This window comes from Simochromis diagramma, unplaced genomic scaffold, assembly GCF_900408965.1.
Source record: "Simochromis diagramma unplaced genomic scaffold, fSimDia1.1 OVJJ01000604.1, whole genome shotgun sequence".
Taxonomy (NCBI): Eukaryota; Metazoa; Chordata; class Actinopteri; order Cichliformes; family Cichlidae; genus Simochromis; species Simochromis diagramma.
Window position 1 is genome coordinate 474,861 of NW_024387416.1, and position 23,598 is coordinate 498,458.

The window sequence follows — 23,598 nt, forward strand, 5'->3', positions numbered from 1 at the left end:
AATGTTTTAATTGCAAGTAAATTAGAGCTGAAATATGAGTGTAATGAGTGGAGATAATCAATAACCACAACAGTAAAGACGCTAGACGAAAATAACAATGAGTAGGATATTATGAGTAAGAACGAGCCATTGTAATACTTTTTAAACACAGAGGGAGATACTCTATTCAAACAGTTTTAAAACTGAGGCATCAAACAAAAGTACAAAAAAACTTCACACACATTCACTGAGACTGATCTTGAGCTACAGCAGTGTAGCTTCTGCTCCCAGCTGGCAGCATTAGCCACTTTTAGCTGCATCACTTTTTTTTATTCAATTCAATTCAGTATTATTTATATAGTGCCAAATCACAACAACAGTCACTCCAAGGCACTTTATATTGTAAACACAATAAAACAGAGAAAACCACAACAATCGGCTGACTCCCTTTGAGCAGGCACTTGGCAACAGTGGGAAGGAAAAACTCCCTTTTAACAGGAAGAAACCTTCGGCAGAACCAGCTTGCAGAGAGCGACAGAGACTGCGAATACTCATTTAAATGCATCTTTTTTGTGTGCATCTGCTTACCTGAGATGGCACACATCGAGTCGTATATTCATGTCAGGCCAGTTGACTGACCCCAACGACCCCACACCGACTGACCCGCTGCCTCTTCCCTGCAGATCTCACTTTTGAGACGATCTGTATTTGTATAATTTTAAATACTATGATCTCCCTCTTGTCTCTCAAAAGAAACAGAGGGCGAGCAGTCTCCTCTGCGGCCACGACTGAGCCGCCCTTCACGCACACATTCTGACACGTGCAAAGTGATCGTTGCTGTGTGATGTTGCGAGATGGTCAATCTACTTTCTGTTAACATGAGCTCACCTTTTAGGCTCCACAGTTTTATGTTAATATGTGATTATGTGTGTTTAGATTCGTTGGCTCCCGCCTGCAGATGGAACTCCTCAGGGATGGAAGTCCAGGCAGTTCTGCTGAAGTATGTGTGAGTAACAGCACACACATGCACACACACAAACCCACACTCACACACTCGTACGCACACATAGCTCCCTGCCCTGCTGCGTCAAAGAAGTGCACATACTCTGGTGTGAAACCTCTTTTGTAAATGTTATGACACTTTGCATAAACAGGAGTAGAGTTATCTTAAACACATGTCAGGAATATCACGGGGTGTTACTTCACGCGTGTTTACCTCTTTTGGCCCTCAAACCTCACAAAACCTCCATCCTGCTAACTGCCAAACTAACCAGCTAATTAGTCACGTTTCCTCTAGTAGACGTCAAAAACATATATACTAATCGCTAACAAAAGTACAGCCTGTGGTTCGATGAAACCACACACGCTCCTCACACATGATCATAGGAGATGAAAGGTGCGATCTAAAGGGGAACTCCATTATTTTCCCCACTCTGGTCACAAGGTACAGAGGGTCGACTTTTCCCATTGATGTTATGGTTGATCTCAGGCATCAAAAGCAGCAAGTCAAACAGAATATACAATGAGTGCCAATGCCAACGTTTAATAAATCAGACCGAGAAGAGGTTTGCAAATATGACTAAAATGCTAATGCTAGCTGCTTTGAAAGGCAACACAGTTGCAGGGAAAGTCACTCAGTTCTTTCACTACTCGCACTACAGTTTTGAGACATTTAACCTGGCTATTTCTGTTCTGTGCTGCTTTTTACATCAGCTCTACTCCAGCCAAAGTTCAGAAGAAAATTTACAAGATTTAAACCGTTAATTTGAAAAGTAAAGTCACGTGCTGAAATTGTCTCGACCAAAGCTGCTAAGCTATTTTTTCTAAGCTATTTCAAAGTTGTCCATTCACAGAGGGAATAAAGCTCTGAAAACCTTAATATGCATTGACAGACGAATCCTTTAAAACTTTAAAGTAAAGCCCCTACAATAATATAAAGGAAATCCCAACAATCAGACAACCCCTACGAGGAAGCGCTTTGGTGACAGTGGAGATGAAAAACTCTCTTTTAGCAGGAAGAAATCTTGAGCAGAACCAGGCTCAGGGAGGGGCGGCCATCTGCAGCGACCGGTTTGGGGTGGGGGGAGGGAAACAGGACAAGCTATCCTAGAGTATTTAGAGTACAATGGGAGACAGAGCCAACGGCTGTCAGGCTCCTGTGGAACCAGCTCCCAGTATGGATTCTGGAGACAGACATCTCTACTTTTAAAATTAACCTTAAAACTTTATTTTTTGATAAAGTGTATAGTTAGGGCTAGAACTGAATCCTTAGTTATGATGCAACAGGCTGCTGGGGGCTTCCCACGATGCACTGAGTGTTTCATCGCTCACTTTTTTTCACTCTATGTGTTTATACAGCACTCGGCATTTAATCAATAGTTATTATTAATTTTTGGCTCTCTTCCACACCATGTCTTTGTCCTGTTTTCCTCCCCTCATCCCCGACTGGTCACTGCAGATGGCCGCACCTCCCTGAGCCAGGTTCTGCTGGAGGCTTCTTCCTGTTAAAAAGGAGTTTATCCTTCCCACTGTTCCCACAAAGCGCTTGTTCATAGGTGGTCATATGATTGTTGGAGTTCTCTGTTTTCTCTGCATCAGTAGTATCTTTGCCTTAAAATATAAAGCACCTTGAGGCAAATGTTGTGATTTGGCACTATATAAATAACACTGAATTGAGTTGAACTGGTCTCTGTCTTTGAAGCAGCCACACAGTTGGATTTTGTTTGTGTTTCATCCTTAGTTAATGAGGATCAATTTTTTTACAATTTCAGGACAAGCATCAGGTTTCTGCAGTGAAATAGTTCTAAGATATGATTACATGTGCTCAGTCGTTTTTCTATGGAGGATCAGAGGAAATTAGACCTGCCTAGCGGATATTTATTATACTTGTGTGTGAGGGAAAGTTTATTATTATGCACCCGCTCTTGCATTGCTATAATAAACACGGAATATTGTTGTGTAATGTTGTTAGTTATATAGCACAGATATTAGGTGCTGTTTGTCATTTTGTCAAACCCTGGCAGGATGAAATACATTTTTTAATTTAAAACCCTGTTTTTGGCATTTCTGCATTCTGACAAAGTGCACAGTGGAGAAGCATAAAAAAGATGGGGCCGAGGGAGACGGAGGACGTGATCCAAAAGGTCGTAAATGGGAAATATTCACCCAGAACCACTGAGGTACCTGGGTACTGCTGGAAGGGCCGTTTTTATGAATCTTTATTAGAAACTGATTAGCGTGGGATCTTTATTTCAAATAAATTACAGATGACTTAATTTTAGTGGAGCGGCAGACGGTACACAGGGCCGTTGGCTTCTAATAAGTGCTTTGATAAGTACATGAGTCAGCTATAACCACGCATGAGCAATGCAGCACGTGCGCTTTGCTCGGGGGTTCAGACAAACTGAACGCTGTTGTGCTTGCAGAAAAACAAAACCACAAAGCAAAACAAATCCCCTGCTAGTCTGTGTATCTCTGTTGGCTCTGACTCTGTGTGTGTGTGCGTGCGTGTGTGGCGCCAGTCGCACTGTCACCAGTACCCTCCCTTCAGTCTCAGGACAGGAAGAAACATGTTGCCCCAACCCCACAGGGAGTCAGCAGGGAGTGGGTGGGTGGTGGTGGAGGTGCTAGTGTGGAGCCTAACATTCATCAAGCTGTTGATTGGTGCTACTCCTCCATCACCTCCTTCGAAGCCTACATCATAGCTTACATGTCCGTTTCTTGACATGTAAACATGCTGTGTGAGGAAAACGAGCCATTTGAGTAATTTGGACGTTTCTATGACTCCTTCTCTGCCTGCGGTGGGTGGGGGGTGGGTGGGGTGTACAAAAGAGGAAGGAGGGAGGGGCTTGGAGGAAATAATTACTTCTCTATCAAACCAGAAGGAAGTCGTTTGGCTGGTCAGGCTGCCCCAGTGGATATTAGGCCCTGAGTGAAACAACAACGACCCCACATCCGGCTCACGGTGGAGGGCAAAGTGCAGCCGAGACATCCAGTCAGAATATTGTTATAATTACAGGTGACTGATGCAGGAGCACACAAATTATGCAGTGTGAAGCATTACTACATGTTCAAACATAAAGCTTCAGACAGACGAGCACACACGACGGTATGCAAACAAAAGAAAAGCTTTGGTTCATCAACATTACAGAAGACAGCTCACGCTTACTCGCATCTATTCACGCCGATACTTTCTTGATTTTCTTGCCTCGGCTTTAAGGGGATTTGTTGTTGTTTCTTTCACTCCAGTTATATTGCTTACAATATTGCCTGAATGCTTCTAAATAAACACTTTAACATCCTCCTAGAATCACTAAACACAAATTTTTACGTGGGACCTCTAAAGGTTTCTTTCCCTCGATCCTCAATCTGGTTTCTAGAAAGACAAGCTTTCCTAAACACAATCCTAAACTATGTGATAGGTGGGGAAGCAAGAATATATATTATATACAGGTGTATTGCAGCATAATGCAAGCTACAGTATTAATTAAAATGATAGAAGAGATGATTTTACAGTGGACAAAAGCAGTCTCATAAATAAATCTATTAAGAGTAGCTTATGTTACACATGTGCTACTTGTGTTCAAAGTAGAGCTGCAGGGATATTACTGATGCTCTAAAACACATCTCCCCAGTAACCATGTTGCCATAGTAAAACTGAATGACACTTATGTAGCTCAGTGTCTGCCTTGTTGAGTTAACCTTACTACTGAAGGCTGCCCCTGACATTTTGCATCTTAGCAAACAAACAGTTAATCTATACAAGTGTCTTTAGGCCTTCGTCGCATTTCAAATAAATGCAGTCGACTTGCACTCGATGTGTCGAAGCTGGCTGTGATGAGGGTATAACTGATTTGTGCAATGTAATCTGCTGGGCAGAATACTTGTGAAATATTTTTAGCTGCATGACTACAAGAATAAACTTGAACAGAGGTTAGGGAAAGAAGGCGTCTGTGTTGCACCACTGTTGTGCAATCTGTCTGATATTGTCTTTAAAAAAAACAGCACAAAGGACAAGATTTGTGAATTTGTTGCTAAAGCTAACTGGGTAAACTTGAGCGATGCACGCTCACAAAAGCCCGCAGCTCTGCGGTTCAGAGAGGCCTGTGGTCGGTCGCTACTTGTCGACGAACGGAGACCACTCACTGTCTGAGTATGCGACTTAGGAAGCGTAACTGCAGGCCTGAATGTGGATGTGTGAACAGCTGGAAGTGAGGTAGCATTCAGGCGTGACTGGTAATGAGTTGTCTCAATCATCTGGCTTCCTGCCTCTCTAGGAAAGTGCTGTTTAACAAAACAACAACTTTATTTACAGCACCTCATGCAAGTTTAAGCAGCTACTGGCTTTTATTAGACGCTTTAAGTTTTTGTTCTTGTGATCCCCCCAGGAGGCTTTGTCTGGTCAGTCGTCTGGCTGTTTGTGAACCTGAACTATATTTGACATTCGTGCTCTGGTCTTAGGTTCCAAAGACAACCTAATAGTGGACATTAATGCCCAGTGAACTGGAGGGAAAGGTAATCCGGATTTTCCATCTGACAAGAGATGGTGAGGGAGTGTAGGGGGGTGTAAAACCCCTATCATGCATGCCTGTGTGTGACCCTGAAAGAGACAAATGTGCGTGTGTATGCAGCCTGGCTGCCTGCCTTCAGGAGCTTTTTTGGCCAATAGCCTGACAAAACCCATGGTTCCTGCACAATGTTGCACTAACTCCCACTGGAGGAGAGCTGAGGGCCAGCTGGGGCCCTTTCTAATAAGGAAGTGGGACTTTATTCTTCCACCCCCTGCTGACAGATGCACACACACACACACACACACAAACACACACAGTGTATAGTACAGTGTAGCTGCACTGTGGCACCAGCTTGTAGGAGCTGGATACATGTCAGCAGCTGCATTCATCACCACCCAGCTCCAGCAGTTATTGCTGGTATGTGAGAAACACAGCCAGGGCCTAAAGGCTTTTCCCCGGATTAAAGGGGTTTCAGACGGCGATCTTTTTCATGGCCACGCTGCGCAGGTAGAGATCTTAAAGGACCACAGGGGTGTGTTTGAAGTTTTAGCTCGATATTAGATATATTTTACAGTTTTTTGTTGTTGCTGTTGCTTTTTCATCATTTTTTCACAAAAACTGACATCAAGCCTGAGTTCATTTTGTAAACTGTAGATTTATTTGACCCCTTTAAAGGCAGATTAGGAATCCGAGGGACATTTTTGGGAGGTTTTTTTCATCTGAAACCCAAAGTTTACAAAGACATGTTGAAAGAGAAATTTTACAGACATAAAAAGAAAGAACAAAAAGGTCCTCTCTTCTTCATTTGCAGCACCGTGTCAGTGATCAGTGATAACACCGGGAGGAACATTTGCGACACGAAACCTGGTTGAAAATTTTGGAAAAAAAGGAAACAACCCACACATTCACGAGAAACCGAGTCACCTCCCACACTCAGAACTGCTTGTTTACTTATCTCACATCATGCGCCCGGGCCGAGTTATTGGATGTAACACATTAAGCCGACAAATCACTAAACCTTTCCCTAATCCGCACAGACATGTTCAATGATCAACCCAATCTTTAACCTTGGTGTCTCAGCCAGAACAAATAGGGTGCTCTGGAAGTATGCGTCGCATCAGTTTAGCCAAGCGGCTGTATAACGCATCGATTGCCTCATCCCTGATTGAACACGCAATGGGGCATTAGCTAGGCCAGCCATCCCCCTTCAAAAACGCACTGTTCTCTGAACAGGGAACACTTCCTAAGCCACCTCTCTTCTTTCCCTGCAACAGTCTATCCAGCTCCTTCTTTCTCTTAAGGTCATATTTGGATTAGTAATTGTTTATTGTTCCACCGAGTCCCCCCAAACTCAAATTCCTATTTTTGGTGATCCATCTGGTGTGGGAGCTTGCATGGTTGACCTTTCTCTTTGAAGTGTGGAGGTTGGGGGTTTGTGGAAGATCTGGCTGTCAGGCAGACATCCTGTGACAATGCAAAACTTTGAGCTTGAAAGACTTCTGAATGGACTGATATTACAAAATTAATTCACAAATAAAACTGTGTAATACACGTCCTGACAAAACTGCTGGACAATGGGCTTCTGTATGTGGCTCGAGTCTTGACTTAAGATGTCTTCTGCTGCTTGGTTTCGTCTCTTTTGAGCTACTGATTTTAAAGAAACAAGATACGCTACTTTTTTTCAGCTGCTATTGATTTTTCCTCTGTAACAAAGAAATTAGTTACACTGCTGCTTATATCACTGTCGTGTTACTCCACAACATTGCCTAGGATACATTTCCACATAAGTGCCAGGTTATGACACAGCATTAAGCCTTTCATGTGCACACATACCGGCATAAATCACTGATTTAATGTGTAGAGCAGACATATGATAGTGGGGTTTTTTTTGTGTTGTTATTTTAGCGTCAACACAGGAAAACCAGCCAGAAAGGATGTTACACAGAAGTCACTATAGAAGTATAACATAGGCAAGATTTCCTTTACTATGTCTGAACCAGTGCATATCTCTGTATTTGTTTAAAATCAGTCTTTCAGATTGATATACATATATAAGTCTTGAGTCACCCCCCGCTTCTTTATATTTTGCCAGGATAATTGAAAACAGGCACAGAAATTTGCGGAAATACGTGCAAAAATACATGGAAATACAGTATGTAAGGAAAAAACAGTGACAAGCTTGAAATTCAATAATTGGTATGACCACCTTTATTCTTCAACACAGTCTGAACCATCTTAGAAAAGCTTTTTAAAAATTTCTTTAAGTAGTCTTCAGGAATAGTTCTCCAGGCTTCTTGAAGAACATTCAAAGCTCTTCTTTAGACGTCGGCTACCTTTTGTCCTGTTTCCTATCACGATGATCCCACACTGCTTCGAGGCCAGTCCTTGACTGATACTGTGTCATTGTGTGTTTTTCCATCTAGGTATGTTTCTGTAAAAGTGTGTTTGAGATGCTGAAAAATGAAGAAATAACTATTTTATACCCTTCAAAATTATTATCTTTGACATTTTTGTAGATTTATTTAAATAAACGAGAACAAGTTATGTAGACAAAACTCTAGTTCATCCCTTGATTTTTGTGCCTTTTCTATGTTTGATAGGTCAGTGTTACATGGATATGCAAATAAACGAAATGGTCAAGAACTGGACTAAATGAGTGAAACAGCAGCCAGTGTTCAAAGAAAAACTTTGAAATACTTTCAGAAAGCTTGGAGAACTATTGCACAAGACCACTTTAAAAATGACTAGAAAGTCTTGTTCCTCAGACGTAAAATATAGAGAAATTATGGGAGGCTCAAGACTTTTGCACCACACTGTACAATCAGCTTAATTATCGCTCTGGATCCAGGGGTCTTTTGATACCTGCTCTGTAATATTGTGTTGCCTTTACAGGCAATCGGAAAGAATGGATCTTGTTCCTGGGCATGGGTCCCTTTACTGTCAGAAATGATTTCCCCTTTGTGCAACAAATTCTAAGTAATGTCCACCATGTAATCACCACCATTCGAAAGTTGTTGACCTCTGTGCCATTTTTGTCTTCGCTCCATGAGGTTAGACAGTTGTGTTTATCTTTTTTCTCTCTTTTGCAAATAAATAGAGAATTTGTGTAGTGAAAGTAACAAAATCATGCGATTAACAACTTTGTAACTTTGTAAAACTGACACTAATAAGCTGCTGCGTTGCCCTTCAAACATATACCAGTGTGTTCAATGCAGCTGAACTTTGTCATACCAGTAATCAGAGAGCTTGAGAACATTTAAAAATCATACATTTTTGTTGAAATAAAACCAAAATTCACTCCTCTGAAACATCATCAAAACTGTCTCCTTTTGTGTGCTCAGGTTCCTGATGTGTGATGGTGGCCGTGGCCGGCTGTGACGGGCGTTGCCGATTGCCTCTCGTGTCCTATTAGAAACCAGGAGGACCGACCTAACTCCAGCTGCTGGAGCAGCGCACCGTCGGTGAGTTCTACGTCTCGGAACGTCACAACCGTTGATCCCAACAGGCGAGGACAAAAGGTGTAGATCGCACCTCGTCGCCCGTGTAGCGGGCCCCTGCAGGGGAGAGGGGGGATTTTGAAAGTGTAGATTTGCAGGAAAAGGTGTGAAAGTCCTTTTTTAAAAAATAAAAAATACAAATTTGAGAGACAGCATCAGTCAAAGACATCCACTTGAATGAAGGAAGCAGCGCCAAACTGTACTGACACCGTGTCGACTTTCATCTGTGCATGTTTGAGATTTGCGAAATGTTTTGAGCAAATACACCAGAATTTAAGCTCGAGATAGAGCGCGCGTGCAATGAATGTGGGTGTGGTCTTGGCACTGGATCGGGTGGGGATTTAAAAAAATCTGTGTGACTTTTACGGCTGTTAGTGTTTCCACGTAATCTCCGGTGTTCCCATTATACATTTGCGAACTTCAGCCTCACCCCGCTGTCGTTCTGTCTTTCTCTTTCAGGCAGCAGCAGCCTCATGGGCCTCAGGACATACTAGACCCCAGCCTCCATCACACATCGAGTCCCCCCCCCTCCCCGAAAGTCCCTCCAAATCTTTTTTATACTGTTACGTAAATTTACAGGCAGCGCTTGGCTACACCTCCTCTGACACCTCCGTGAAAGGTACCAGGCATGCACAACAAAGGCGTCCGCGCTCTTTGTTTACCGACTGACTGCATCGCCCGCCTAGCTGGTCTCTGCATCCTCTACGTGCGGGTGTAAAGCCGGCCACCTAAAAGGAGTGCAAACGTTGTTTTATGCAGCCACTTTGCAGACGCCCGGAAGTGTGGCTAAAGTGCTACTGAGTAATGTTATTATATGACTATAATTATTACTATTCTGTATATCATTCATATTAATGTTATTATGATTATGAAATTACATGTTGACGCATGACTTTGCAAAAAAAAACCCCAAAAAAAATAGAGCGTGAGAGAGAAAACAACGAAAAAACAATGCTGTACATTTTTAGATATTTTAAAGAAATACAAAAAGGTATTTTTGTAATCAAGACGATGTTTGAAACGGTTTTGTTTGGGTTGATTTATGTTGTGCTAAATCTTGTGAGGACGTTTTATACCTTTTCGTTTTTTTGTTCCCTTTCTGTTCGGTGCCATTTTAAAACAACAAGTCGCCCTGCTATACCAAAGCAGTCCTGCCAGTTTGCTCTTGTCTCTGCTCCAAAAGGAATTTTGATTCGCTCATATGTGTTGTTTTTGGGTTTTTTTGTCCCTCTGTGGCGTCTTTACCAGGCGAAACGAAACACAGAAGTCTTTTGTCTGAAGCGATTTTAACGTTGAGTGACAAAACGCACCTGATCCGGCTCGTAGTTTGGCTGTTTGAGGTAATCAGATGTGTGAAAAGAGGCACTGACAGGAAAAAGCCATCGCCGGTGGAAGGTAGCGTGACCCCAATGTCACGTATAGCGTGATGGCAATACGTGGCAAACTGAGCTCTGCTATAATTAGGAAATCGCTCCTTCGCTGTGTAGCAGGAGGACAGCAGCACAGTATAGAGAAACAAGACCAAAGCTTTTTTTTCTTTTTTCTTTTTTTACACTGGAGAGCTATCTAGGCTAGTGGTTATTCCATTTTTGACTACTTTTGTAGTCCTCAGTCTGATTTCTTATGAAGTATGACATTATTTTTGCAGCATGTCCCTTTTGGTGTCACTCCAAAGAGCCACTCTGCATCTGAAAGGATATTCACTTTAAGCGATTTGTGTCTTTTGTCTATTTTTAGGGAGCCGCTGTGATTCAACCTGCTTTTGTAAAGTTTGAATTTACATAATAATGATTGGAGTGAGATGTATAAAAACAATCTTTTGTAATCTTGCAATAACGTCTTTGCTGTATGACATATCATCGAGTGATCATATTTCTGTGATATCTTGACGCCAAAATCTTCATTCGCTAATACGAAACCAGTCTCCGAAGGCCAAGTCGCATTTCACGCTGATGTGACAATCAAACGCCGTAAGGAGACAAGTGTCCCCTGTGATGTTTAGCCCCTCTGTGTACACTTATATCGGACTGGTTGAATCATACAGTAGCCAAGTGTTTGTAATTAATGATAATATGCATCATATCTATTAAATCAGCTGAAGGGTTTTTTTTGTTTTGGTTTTTATTTTCGCTTTTACAGACATTTTTAAGCCAAGTGTGGCACTCAGATTTATTAGAACAAGTATTTATACAACGTGCGTGAATGTTATGTGTGTTTTTTAATGGGTGTTGTCTTTTTAAGGTTCATAGAAAACGCCCATCATATAATTCATTGTAAGTATTATTGTAAGTTTAATTGTATTTTCATTTGGTAAGAATTACTAGAGCTTTTTCCTTCGTTTGTATCGGTCTGATTGGAGCATACTGTATGTAACATGTGAATACTGTTTTACCTGCATCATTCACTGTGAAATCCAGAGAAGAAGAAGATATACTCCTCGAACGAATGGGTCTTTTGTGTTTCGCCAGCGGTACCGTACAAAAGTTCCTGAAAAAACGAATAAGACGACTCCCCCCCCCCCCCCGCTCCTTTTGTCAGTGACAAATCATTTCTTTACTTGTTTTAGTATACCGCGTGTGTAGCTGTGTGTTCAGTGCATGTTCACGGCATGTGTGTGTGCGTGTTCTTTTTCCTTTTTCCTATTGCATACAGTACTGTTGATATTTATGTACTTTAGCCGCTGTAAGGAGAAACTGTATTTCAGTGAATTGCAGAGGTTTGGTTGTTTGAAACAAAAAAAAAGGAGATGATCAAAATGAGACGTTTTTATGAAAATGTTAAATGAAGACATTTCAGGCCATCTGCCATTAAAGATTGACATTATCTGTGCTGTCATGATTACCTTATTTGTTCAGAGTGTGCAAGTTTTCTGAAATGTGAAGACACTGATAAAACTCTGATATATATACTTAGAAATGACCTAGAATCACAAGGCACTTCATTAGGTACACTTTGCTAGTACTGGGTTGGACAGATGGAGGTGGCACAGATCGATCAGTGTGCTGGAAACATTCCTCAGAGATTTTTGTCCTTATTCATCCAAGGGGATGAAAGCATCGCACAGTTGCTGCACATCCTTGATGAGAATCTCTTGTTCCTCCACATCACAAAGGTGCTCTGTTGGATTGAGATCTGGTGACTGTGGAGGACATTTGAGTGTCATGTTCAAGAAACAAGTTTGAGATGATTCGAGTTTTGTGACATAGTGCGTCATCCTGCTGGAAGGAACCATCAGAAGATGGGTTTGCTGTGGTTATAAAGGGGCAGACCTGGTCAACAACAATACTCAGGCTGGCTGTAGTGTTTCAATGATGCTCAGATGTTACTAAGGGGAAATGCCCCTCAAACCATTGCACCGCTAGCCTGATACAAGACAGAATAGATCCATGCTTTCATGTTTACACCAAATGTGGAACCTACTCTCTGAATGTTGTTCTGAATGTTCATCAATGAGGTATTTTCACCCAGAAAACTGCTAAGTGAGCAGATGGTAGTGTCCGAAAATCCCAGCAGATCTGCTGTTCCTGGATTCAAATTCAGACTAGCATGTCTAGCATCAACAAATCACCTCTCTTCCTCATTCTACTTGGTTTGAACTTCAGGAGGTTGTTTCAACCATGTCTACATCAGTCACTGATTAGCTGATTAGACAGTAGCATTAATGAGCAGTAGAACATTATACCTAATGAAATGGCACAAGAGTATATTTGATGAGAAAACATGAAATCAACATTTTTTTGTTTGTTTGTTTGCTTTTTGGTCACAGGATAATTATAGCAAACCTAATAACCATTAAGCTAACTGGTTCCTCTTATGTGCTAACAATCTGAGCAGGCTCACTGAAGCGCAGTATCCTGTGAACTTGCCAATGTTTAGTCTTTTAATAACTATGTAAATAACTGGTACTACCTGGGCCTTTATATTACAGGCCATGGTTTACATCATAGGATATTTTTAGATTTCAAGACTGCATTTGGTAATTTTGGCTCCTCTTAGAAGTGGCCTTGTACCCACAGAGAAATCCACCTTCGTATAGTTCCATTTCCTCTTCCATTCTTACACTTTTCATTGGATAATACCTCCCTCGTAATCCCAGTAGACCATCAAAACATGATGTGGGATTCTATAAAGTGGTTTGTGTATCAGGAGAGCTGGAAACCTCTCACTGCCCTCTATAAGAATAGCCCGCCTAACCCAGGGGCTGGCTACTCCTGAGACAGAGGCCACAGCCAATTTAGTTTCTCTCTTCACTGTCTCCACTCTCCTGTCAGCTCAGTCACACCAGGTGGCACACAACAGCTTCTCACACGACGCACACTCGTCCGTGGCCGGTGGCGTTCACGCAGGGTGTCGGTGCAGAGCAAAGTGAAGGACGAAAATGCTTGTGCAAAGGTACGTAATCATCTTGGTGCATGCATGCATACACCCAACCGGCAACATTTTGTAATGGTGTTACTCCATTTGACAAGCCCATTAAAGAGGTGTTTCTGTCTCATGCTGTTCTGGCTGCAGGATGTCAGACAAATGGACTTGCTGACAAGCGTTTTTATTTTATTTCACTGAAGTGAACAGTCAAAATTCAGGTAAATTAAAAATCTTCTCCTTGGTTTAATACATTACCTGAATATGTATGTTTTTGTATACTTGAATTAGTTTTTGGGATCGTGCCTGTAAAATACAGACCAAACACTAGCATGGCTTAACAAACATTCAGCTAAAAACTGATGTTTAACACATTTAATACTTTCCTAGCTGGTTTCTAATGGGTTTTATTTGTGCCCCTTTTATTAGTTGTAGACACACAAAGAGAATAAGCCAATCAGCTACCGCAGAAAACAGCGAAAAAGCTTCCACTGCCATGTTAGCATACATGCTAGCAACTGAGCTTACAGCTAATAAGTACATGCTAACACGCTCATGCTGATAATACTAGGATGTTGATTTTATTGTTACTAATTATTTTTTATATATATGTTTTTTTTTTAAATCATATTGACAATAATTGTGTGTGTTATGCTAATGACTATGACTACTGAAAATGAATGGAAAAATAAATAGAAATGTAAAAACAAAATAAAAATAAATAAAATGAAAATAAAAATTTACATAAGGCAGCGCTAACTAGCAAGTTCGAATAATTATTTCAAAATTTCAACTGACTTCTGAGTAACTCAAGATTTTGAGATACTAATACTACTAATAATGATACTAATAATACTAATAGAAATTCTGATTTATGGATGAAAAATTATAAAGGCTTGATGATATATTTCCTATTAATGTCTCATCTCATAAAGGCCAGCCAATGGCCAGCTGTCTCAGCTCCATCATCATCATCATCATCATCATACTTTTCACACAATAATGCTTTCAAATGAACATGTTTGGCACAAGTCTCCCCATCCGGTCGAAGCAGATGGCCCCGCCCCTCCCTGAGCCTGGTTCTGCCAGAGGTTTCTTCCTGTTAAAAGGGAGTTTTTCCTTCCCACTGTCACCAAAGTGCTTGCTCATAGGGGGTCATATGATTGTTGAAGTTTTCTCTGTTTTTATTATTATAGGATCTACCTTACAATATAAAGCACCTTGAGGTGATTTTGTGATTTGGCGCAGTATAAATAAAACTGAACTGAAGTCACATCTGAGCATGTACGCTGGCATGAATTGTTTATAGTAAGACTGGAATCTGAGGAGTCTGAGATAAAGTATTCTGTGCTGACTGTCTACTGACTCATCATCCAGCAGTCTGCATGCGTCTCTACAAAGGCCTGCAGAGTCACTGTCCAAACAGTGATTGGCTAAAGCTGGGCCGTGTCTTCTTGGAAGCATTGGCCAACTAATAGCCCCGACGCTCACCAGCACGCCGTCAGTGTCTTTGTGATCGTTATTCTTTCACATGAGCTGACGACTTCAGAGTGAGTCAGTGAATTTGATTTCACTGCGGTAGAGGGGCTGAGCTGGGCGAGGAGTGGCTTCTCCCTGTGTTGTCCTTTCTTTCTCCTCTTCTTCACACACACACACACACACACACACACACACACACACACACACACACACACACACACACACTTCTTCTTGTCCTCCTATTATTTTTCCTTCCCCACCTCCTCCTCCTCCCCTCTCATCCACAGCTTCCACCTCCCTCGGGTGGGCCCCTTGCGCCCACAGTCTCACAGCAATCAAAACACTAAAGGCTAACTCTCCCACGACTTTCCTGTTTCCCACTGATTTCACTCTAACTCTACTGGATGCCAGATAAGTACCAGTGATATTATTCCAATAATTTGAGTTGAGATCCAATAATTATGTAGTGGGGCTTTGTGTGTGCGTGCACGTGGGTGTGTGCGTCTGTGTAAACAGGGTGTGTTTCATATGGTAACTTGGCTTAGGATGACATCATAGAGCAGCTGAGGACCTTCTTCTCAGACAATAAAGAGCTCCACAGTGCTACCTAGTGGTACAGATATTACAAAGCATTTATGATTCACACATAACCAGTGGCAGATAAAGAGTACACATCTTTGTTATGGTAAAAATAATCCTCTCTCTCTCTATGTGTGTGTATACATAGCAATAGGACAAAATGAAAGCCTTCATTTGCTAATACAGGTCAAAAAATATTTTAACTTGTAATACTGCCACAGCTGTAAAATCTGAACTTTACACTTTATAAGGTGATCCTATCCATTGCATGGAAGTCTTGTATCAGGCTAATCAGTGATGGAGATGCATCCCATAATGTTGCTGATTTAAACGTCAAAAACATAAAATGAGTGTGGACTGCACGTCTTGACAGAGAAAAGAAGCCCTGGCGGCCCACTTTTTCCCTGCACTGAAATCTGTTCAGCCCTCCAGCATCTGACAGGTCTCCGGGGACTTTCCTCCCTAAGGAGGGTTCAGCGGAAAACTGGTGTTCAAAGCAGCCCAGCCCCTGCCAGATTAGCCTTGTTCGTGGAGGGCTTTTACCTCCGTGAAAAAGGGTGCCACTCAGGACTCAGTGGGAAGTTGCCATCGATCGATGTTAGACTCTTTCTTTCTCAGTCTATCATTGTAGAGCCAATAAGACTTTAACACTTTATTGGTTTTACTTTATTTGGACTTATGGTTTATATCTAAAGACATCACCTACCACGTCCTCAAACCAAAGTACTATATACAAACCTCAGAACTATACAGTACAGAGTCCTGAGACCATGATGATGTACTGTTGGTATTATGGTTTGGCTTTTCATATACTTCATTCAGCCCAATAAAACATTTATTGCTTTGCTTTGCAATGCAAATAATACGGAGCCCCGCAGGGGACATGGGAGAAAAAAAAATTAAGATGGACTTTTGCGAGATCTCGCAAAACTAACTCGGGATCTCGCAAAAGTTTCATACAATATCCGAAAACATCGGAGCACTTTTGCAAATATGTGATATCTTGTAAACCGAGCAGATATCTGACGTTTACACAACTACATTCACGCCTCAAAATATCTTAAAAGTGTATTTTGTGACCCAGAAAGAGTAATATTACAACTAAGTAGTGCCGCCATTGTTGGAATTCAACTTTTGCGAGATCTCGCAAAACTTTTGCGAGATCCCGAGTTTGTTTTGCGAGATCTCGCAAAACTTTTGCGAGATCCTGCAAAATTCCGTCTTAATTTTTTTTCTCCCATGTCCCCTGTGGGGCTCCGTAAAATAAAGCTATTGTAACTCATAGGAGTTCTTCTTTTTAAGCATGTAACATCTGATGACTCCCTGTTCAAAAGCAGTTTAGTTTCTATACTTATCAGGTCTCAAAACAAGAGTTTGGGTTTCAGTAGGATAATTATTAGCCAAGATGCCCATGTAAGGAAATCTGTGTCATGTTGATGCCTGCTCTGCCAAAGACTGGAAAACTCAAGCACTTTGAGCAGTGTGAAGTTCTAAATACTGGAAACCTGTTGCTTAATTTTGCTTAAATTGCACATGATGAACATCACAAAAGTTAAACTACGCAGGCGTGAAGACTTACCGAACCTGTCCATCAGGCACTGTCTCTGCAGAGTGCAAAAGTCCTGAGCCACCATTTGTTATATTTTACTATGAAAATGGGAATGGGTGCTGAGATTTATAGAAACAAAAACAGAGTTTGTACTTTGTCAAGCTTTCTTGTAATTTCTTTAAGTTATCTTGAGGAATACTTCAGGCATCTTGAAGGACATTCAAAGCGCTTCTTTGGATGTTGGCTGCCTTGTGCTGCACACTCTGTAAAATGATCCCACACTGCTTCAATAATGTTCAGGTCCAGGCTCTGGGGAGGCCAATGCATGACTGAAAGTGTGTCATTGTGTTTTTCTTTCTAGGTTTGCATTTACTGCTTTAGGAGTGTGTTTAGGATCATTGTCATACTGTAAAATGGAGCAGTTACCAATGAGATTTCCAAACTGTATAGTGGTTCAAAATCTGATGATACTTTTCATCTTCTGTAAACAGTTTCTTTTAGGCTTGCCATTTTTTTTTTGCTTTTTTTATACCCCTCTTGTTCAATACTGCACACATGCCGAGAATGATCAAATAATTATCTTTGCCATTTCTTGGGTTTTTGTACAAATAATTTAAAAACCCATAAAAAAAACATTTTTATCTAGCATTTTCTGAAGCTGGCAGGTCCTAGAATTCGTATTGTGCTGCTGTATCTACAGTGGAGCAGTAAAATTAAAGGAGGCACAGGTTTCCCTCTTGTGGTCAGACAGCCTCATTACATACATGCTCTTACTCTTTACACCCTTCGTGGCTAAAAACAGCCATGAGCTTTTTGTCCCTGAATGAAAATCATTGTTCACTTTCTAGAAAACCACCATGTGATGAACCATTAGTTCTCCACATAGCACATAAGGGCCGCCACATGACAGCAGAAGGTCACACTCCAATCATGCGCTATAAGAGTGACTGGAAAGCAGTCTGAAATGGTAACGTGGTATTTCACTTAAATCCCTGATGAAGAACTTTTGATGCTCGTAAAAAATGATATCGTAGAGGCATGAGCTTTGTGCTTGTGTCATGGCAGCAATATGACTAAAATTAAAGACTTTTATCACATCTGTTAAGACAATCTAGACTGATTATATGTATCGGACTTTATTCACATGCAATTCAGTCATTTAACAACACCAACACTAAACTCAAGTGACATAATAAACATGCTTTATTGTAGAGGACAATCTGATACATGAGAACCATTAGTGCAATTTGATTTTTTTCCCCTGTTTGAACACACACAATAGCATTTCATGTATTTCATGTTGCTGTGGAGCTTTACCTGAAAACAGCAATTACTGTGGATAACCTACACCATACCAATGAATGAGTCCTGTGAAATTTGTTGAAACTATGATGTGTGGAAAATCCCGAACACCTCCAAGACAAATAAAACTAAACCCATTTGAATGTTTAGCTACTGCTACAGATAGAAATCCACTGCCAGGTTGCTGTTTAGTGTTTGTTTTCTCCTTTCATAGGAAAAGGGATTCAAATTTAACTGCGCTGTGTGACCATTTCAGTGTTTCATGAACATGGTGACCATAATTCTTCTTGTAAAATAAGCTAAATGCCAACAATAACTTCAGATACAGTTCACTGGGCTGTGTGATTTATATAAAAAATAAAATTTGAACTTCAATATCCAGGTTACTGCTTCTTGAAAATCCTCTTGGCATCCACCCCTTCATAGTTGTAGCTCTGCAAAGACAAAAAGTGTCAATGGTTTGTGGAGACGTTTATTTATTGGGACTGAATTCGGGATCGACACCTTTGGACCTACTGACCTGCACGAGCTCTCCGCCCACCAGAGTTCTAGTAGTGGTCAGGACCTTGTTGTTGTCTTTCCTGGTGAATTTGCCTTTCATCATGTCCCCCTCCATCTCCCATGCACCCTGGTTAAAAATATACAGTCAAAGCACTCTTTAACACTCTCCTTTACTGTTTTACATTTGCATAAAAGCGACTTTTAATTCACCGCAGAGTGAATTATTCACTGGAAACCGTTCCTTTGCTTTTAACTGCAGCTGGTTTCCACTATTTCCATTAGCAGAGAATCCATCATTCTTAAAAACAAGCTAGATTTGCCTAAAACAAACCATTTCTGGTTGCCTTTGTGCAATTATGGAACAGCACCTTGACCAAGTGCCAGTGCTTCAGTAATGTTTCTCTTTAGCGCACTCACTGAGACTTCAGTGCCATCAGCCAGGGTGTAGTCGAACGGAACGCCCAGAGTGAAGTCAACCTCTTTGGTGCGTAAAGTGCTGGACTCTTTGACGTGAAACTTGTCCCCGTTCTGCTCGATGGTGATCTTCAGGTTGTCGTGCTCTGCCACCTTGCGTTTCACAAGATTAACACCTTGTAAAACACAAAAAGCATAGAAATATGAAACTGGATTGTTGAATGAATAGTTATTGGTCATTAACCCCTTGAGGTGATTTTATAGCCACATGATAATGATTAGTGTTGTAATCAGTCCTAAGATGAATGCTGTTACAACAACTACATTAAAACTTAACATCTCACTGCTCTGTGCAACACCTGCACAACCATACTGAACTCTATGGAAACACAGTTACACACATTATCCTCATAAATTCACACGGCCAGGCTCAGAAAAAACAGAGTTTAAGTGCATGGCTTGACAGTGAACTAAACACTGTCAAGTGCTCTCACACACACTCACCCATTTGCTCCATGAACTTGACATAGTTCTCACTGCGGTCGATCTTCCAGGTTCCATTAAAGGACATGGCTGCAGGCTCGTCGGGTTGAAGGCAGCTGATGATGAAGCGCTACAGCAGACCGTGAGATTGTGATTCCCCAAAGGCCTCAATTTATACACATCCACCCCTCCTTGAGCTGGCATGGAAGATGCTGTTCTTTATCTCACTGATTATCTGTCTGCTGATGTGGCCATTTAAAGACGGTGTCAAATGTAGGCCGATAGCTGCACGACCTCAAGGATACGCTGATAAATGACAGGAGGGCAACTCCCCTCTGCGAATCTGGCACAGTTAAACACTGTTGCACTGTTCTGCAGGGGGAAAAGAAAGGAGGGAGTTGTTTGAATGGGTGCCCCTTTCTGCTGCTCAATCTTTTCATTGTCACACAGTTTGTGCCTAGCATGAAAATGATGGTCTATTTAACAATGCATTCTTAGTGTGGCCTCATAGAGGACCCCAAACTTTCTATTTAGGACAGTTTGAGGACAATGTTAGTGTCAGCAAAGTTTCAGAACTGTAAAACTTTATTAACTTTATTTATATTTTCAAACAACATTAGGTTTATGAGTATTAAAAAAAAACTTGCATAGGCTGCATGCAACCCACCAGAATGAGTTTTTGTCACTGTTAACTATTGTTGACTAAAAATATAATCCGTCTATTTTAGGTCTCCATCAACTGATTTGTGGGATAACATTAAAAACAAACTGGATGTATGTTTTTATGAGCTTTAGAGATGAAAATAATGTTACCTTTATCAAGAGTGTTTCCAAAACTATCACCATCTGTAGCCCCACAACCCTGTCAGATGGACCCAAGCCCAAAAACCACCTCACAAGACTTCTCGAGGTAAAATGTGTTCATTTAAACATATTTTAAGCTTTATTTAGACTTTTTATTTTTATGTTTTTACCATTCATTGTTGTTTCATGTTCACCTTTAACAGTTTAGCTTGTATTGTTTCAATTGTTCGTCCAAAACTGCTAGCTAAACGTTTAACTGCTAGCCATAGCATTAGCGAAACAAATCGAGCTTTCATCAGTAATGTTTAGCTAATAAGTTAAATGGTTTACCCAGAATAATTATCAAACACGTTCTGTTGTCTTAGCACTCTCTCGTTTGTCTATTTCCTGCATTTTATCCGTTACCCTTGCGTAACTTTTAACATTTTTTCATCCAACCTGTTCAGAGTTGCTTCAGATCTTTATGTTACTTGTTTTCAGTCACTTGTGATAGTTTTATTGTATGACATCTGCCTAATGTGAACGTACCTGCTGCAGTAAACTACATGTGTGTTTTATGGCTGGTGACTGTAGTTTTAAACTGTAGTTTAGTTTTTACTGTACATGTGAGGCTGTCACAAGTCCCCAGTCTGCTAGGGGAGACCAAGTTAGTTTCTAAATGATTTTTTTTGACAACATGAATAACCGGCATAACTTACTCCACCAAGAAAACATTTTCATGCAATAAATATTATAAAAAATGATAAATATGAATGGATTTTCAAACATAATAGCACTGTTAGCACAATGTTGATGAGGTTTAAGATGCATTCTTAGGGAGAGCAGACGAGATAGAGGACAAAACACCGCGGGTATTGTCCTTAGTTGTCATTAAGCTTGTGTCCATGGACAATGGGGCACTATAGCTGCATTCTTGAGCGGTAAAGCTGCACTCGGAGCTGCACAGCTCACTACATGAATACTGAATACTCTCTGTATACCTCTAGAGTTCCTCTCAGTCACCAAGAGATGCCACTTCCATTTAACAATGAAGCGGGTAAATCCAAACCGAAAGACACAGATGATGAAATAACACAGATCATATTTTAGATCTTGTTCACCAGTCAGTGTCAGTATCAGTGACATTTCCATATTCACTGCACACTCCTTGGCCCAAAATACAGCTGGGGTTGAAGCTACAGGATTCACATAAAAATGTGAGCAGTAGCAGCTGCAAAGGCCAAATGTTAGCGGTATGTGCGTCAGCTCAAAAACTCCTCACACTTTAAGCCCTGCTCGCTGCTGTTGTGTTTAACTGTGGTAATAATCTACCAACTGCGGTGCCAGTGTTGTAAATTTGCTGCTAAATTGTAATTTACAACAAAGCATGTATATATAATCTTAGTAATTTATATTTTACAAGGCACTCATTAGCACTAGCTTTGTTAACTTTGACAAAGCTACTCCCTGTTTCAAGTCTTTATTTGACCTAACTGGCTGCTATAGTTTCATAACATGAACAGCAATTAAATAGTTTTGCAATTTATCTTACTAACCTCCAAATATTACTAAGAGGTAATTGCAGCATTGTTACTTGATTACTTCTACACCACCTTTACTGCAGTCAATAAAAGACAGTTTGTACTTTGACTTTTGATTGTAATGACCTGATACGATGCCTCTGGTAAATTGAAGTGATAACTAGTGAGAATGTGACAGATAACAAATTTTTCTTTCCAACTTGTAATGCATTCAGTGTTTTATGATCTTTCTTTGAAGATATCTCTGCATCTACTGTGTGAGTTTGTACTATCACTCCTTTATAAAATTAGTAAAAGGGTATTGTATTCCATTCTTTTTAAAATATATATATTTTGGTCATGATTTTTCATAATGATTTTCCTCAGTTATTCTTAATAATCCTACATCATACTAGTAGATGAATATAATAACACCTCAGTGTGTGTGTGTGTGTGTGTGTGTGTGTGTGTGTGTGTGTGTGTGTGTTCTTATCAGATTTGATTCACAGTGCTGGGACAAAAAAAACTCTTTATTTTGATTGGTGTCAGTGCATCTATGACATCATCTTGGTCCTTATCAAGAGAAAAAAAATCAAATTTTGGGGTTTTTTACAAAAACATCAAGGTCTTTTCATCTATATTTTTCTTATTAGTGCTTAAGAGTTCGGGTCACTTTTTAAAGTGCAGCACATAAATTGATTAGAATGGTGATTTGTAATGATTTATTAGGCTTTAAACAGGAGGCATGAACTTTGGAACCAGTTGCTGAACTCTGGCCTCTGTAAGTAGATAGCAGTGCAATAGGGTAAGCCTAAATGTACTCATCTGCCACTTTGTTAGGTACTGTTCACTCAATCTATTCAGCCCAGTCATACGGCATCAACTTCACTGGACATATAGATGTGGTAAAGATGACCTGCTGAAGTTAAAACTGAGCATCTGAATGGGGAAGAAAGTGATTTAAGTGACTCTGAAAGTGCCTGATGGGTTGGTCTAAGTATTCAGTATCTGCTGATCTACTGGGTAAAAATGCCTCGTTGATGTCAGAGCTCAGAGGAGAAAGGCCAGGCTGCTTTGAGCTGATAAGAAGGCAAAACTAAACTAAATAACCGCTCATTATAACCAAGGTATGCAACTCTGAAAACACACTAAAGCAGCAGAAAACCTTCCTGTTGGCTAAGGACAGGAAACCAAGGTTTAGAAATGCTCAACAAAAGAGGACAATGCAAGACTGGACAACATCTGATGAGTCGCAATTTTTCATGCGTGTAAAATTTGGTACAAGGTGAAAGCATGGATCCATCCTGCCTTGTATCAACAAGGTGGTGTAATGGTGTGGGGGATAATTACTTTGCACACTTTGAGCTGCTTAGTATCAACTGAGCATTATTTAAACACCACAGCCTTCCTAAATATTGTTGTTGGCCATGTCCATCCCTTTATAACCACAGTGCACTCTTCTTCTGATTACACCATGTCATCTTAAACTGGATTCTTGAACATAATGAGTTCACAATCCAATAAAGCGCCTTTGGGTTGTGGAGGAACAGGAGATCCTCATCATGGATGTGCGGCCAACAAGTCCGCAGCAACTGTGTGATGCTATCATGTCAACGTGAACCAAACTCTCTGAGAATGTG

At 40.7% G+C, this 23,598-nt stretch overlaps 2 protein-coding genes across 6 annotated transcripts in view; one reads left to right on the plus strand and one right to left on the minus strand.

The window, feature by feature from the left end:
• Positions 1–11,811, plus strand: part of rbpms (RNA binding protein, mRNA processing factor) — a 53,231-nt gene extending 41,420 nt beyond the window's left edge. For 2 of the 5 annotated variants that reach the window (XM_040012349.1, XM_040012348.1), the window contains 2 exons: positions 916–985; positions 8,831–8,945. In XM_040012349.1, coding sequence (XP_039868283.1) covers positions 916–978 — 63 coding nt within the window. In that variant the 3' untranslated portion in view covers positions 979–985; positions 8,831–8,945. Of the gene's footprint in view, positions 1–915; positions 986–8,830; positions 8,951–9,445 lie in introns of those variants that run through there. The other 3 variants (XR_005693259.1, XR_005693260.1, XM_040012350.1) reach the window with 3 other exon arrangements.
• Positions 11,812–18,140: 6,329 nt separating this feature from the next.
• Positions 18,141–19,993, minus strand: LOC120721786 (fatty acid-binding protein, intestinal-like). Its single transcript, XM_040012333.1, has 4 exons — positions 19,677–19,993; positions 19,176–19,348; positions 18,778–18,885; positions 18,141–18,691 (listed from the first exon to the last, which is right to left on the minus strand). The coding sequence occupies exons 1-4, from the start codon at positions 19,741–19,743 to the stop codon at positions 18,641–18,643; spliced, it is 399 nt and encodes a 132-aa protein (XP_039868267.1). The 5' UTR covers positions 19,744–19,993; the 3' UTR covers positions 18,141–18,640.
• Between the last annotated feature and the right edge of the window lie 3,605 nt (positions 19,994–23,598).

Excerpts from the sequence above, each read along its gene's own strand:
- LOC120721786 (XM_040012333.1), bottom strand. The coding sequence starts at position 19,743 with ATGTCCTTTAATGGAACCTGGAAGATCGACCGCAGTGAGAACTATGTC. Across the intron at positions 18,886-19,175 it reads CTGATGGCACTGAAGTCTCA|GGTGCATGGGAGATGGAGGG; the intron begins GTGAGTGCGCTA and ends ATTTTTAACCAG. Across the intron at positions 18,692-18,777 it reads TGGGCGGAGAGCTCGTGCAG|AGCTACAACTATGAAGGGGT; the intron begins GTCAGTAGGTCC and ends TTGTCTTTGCAG.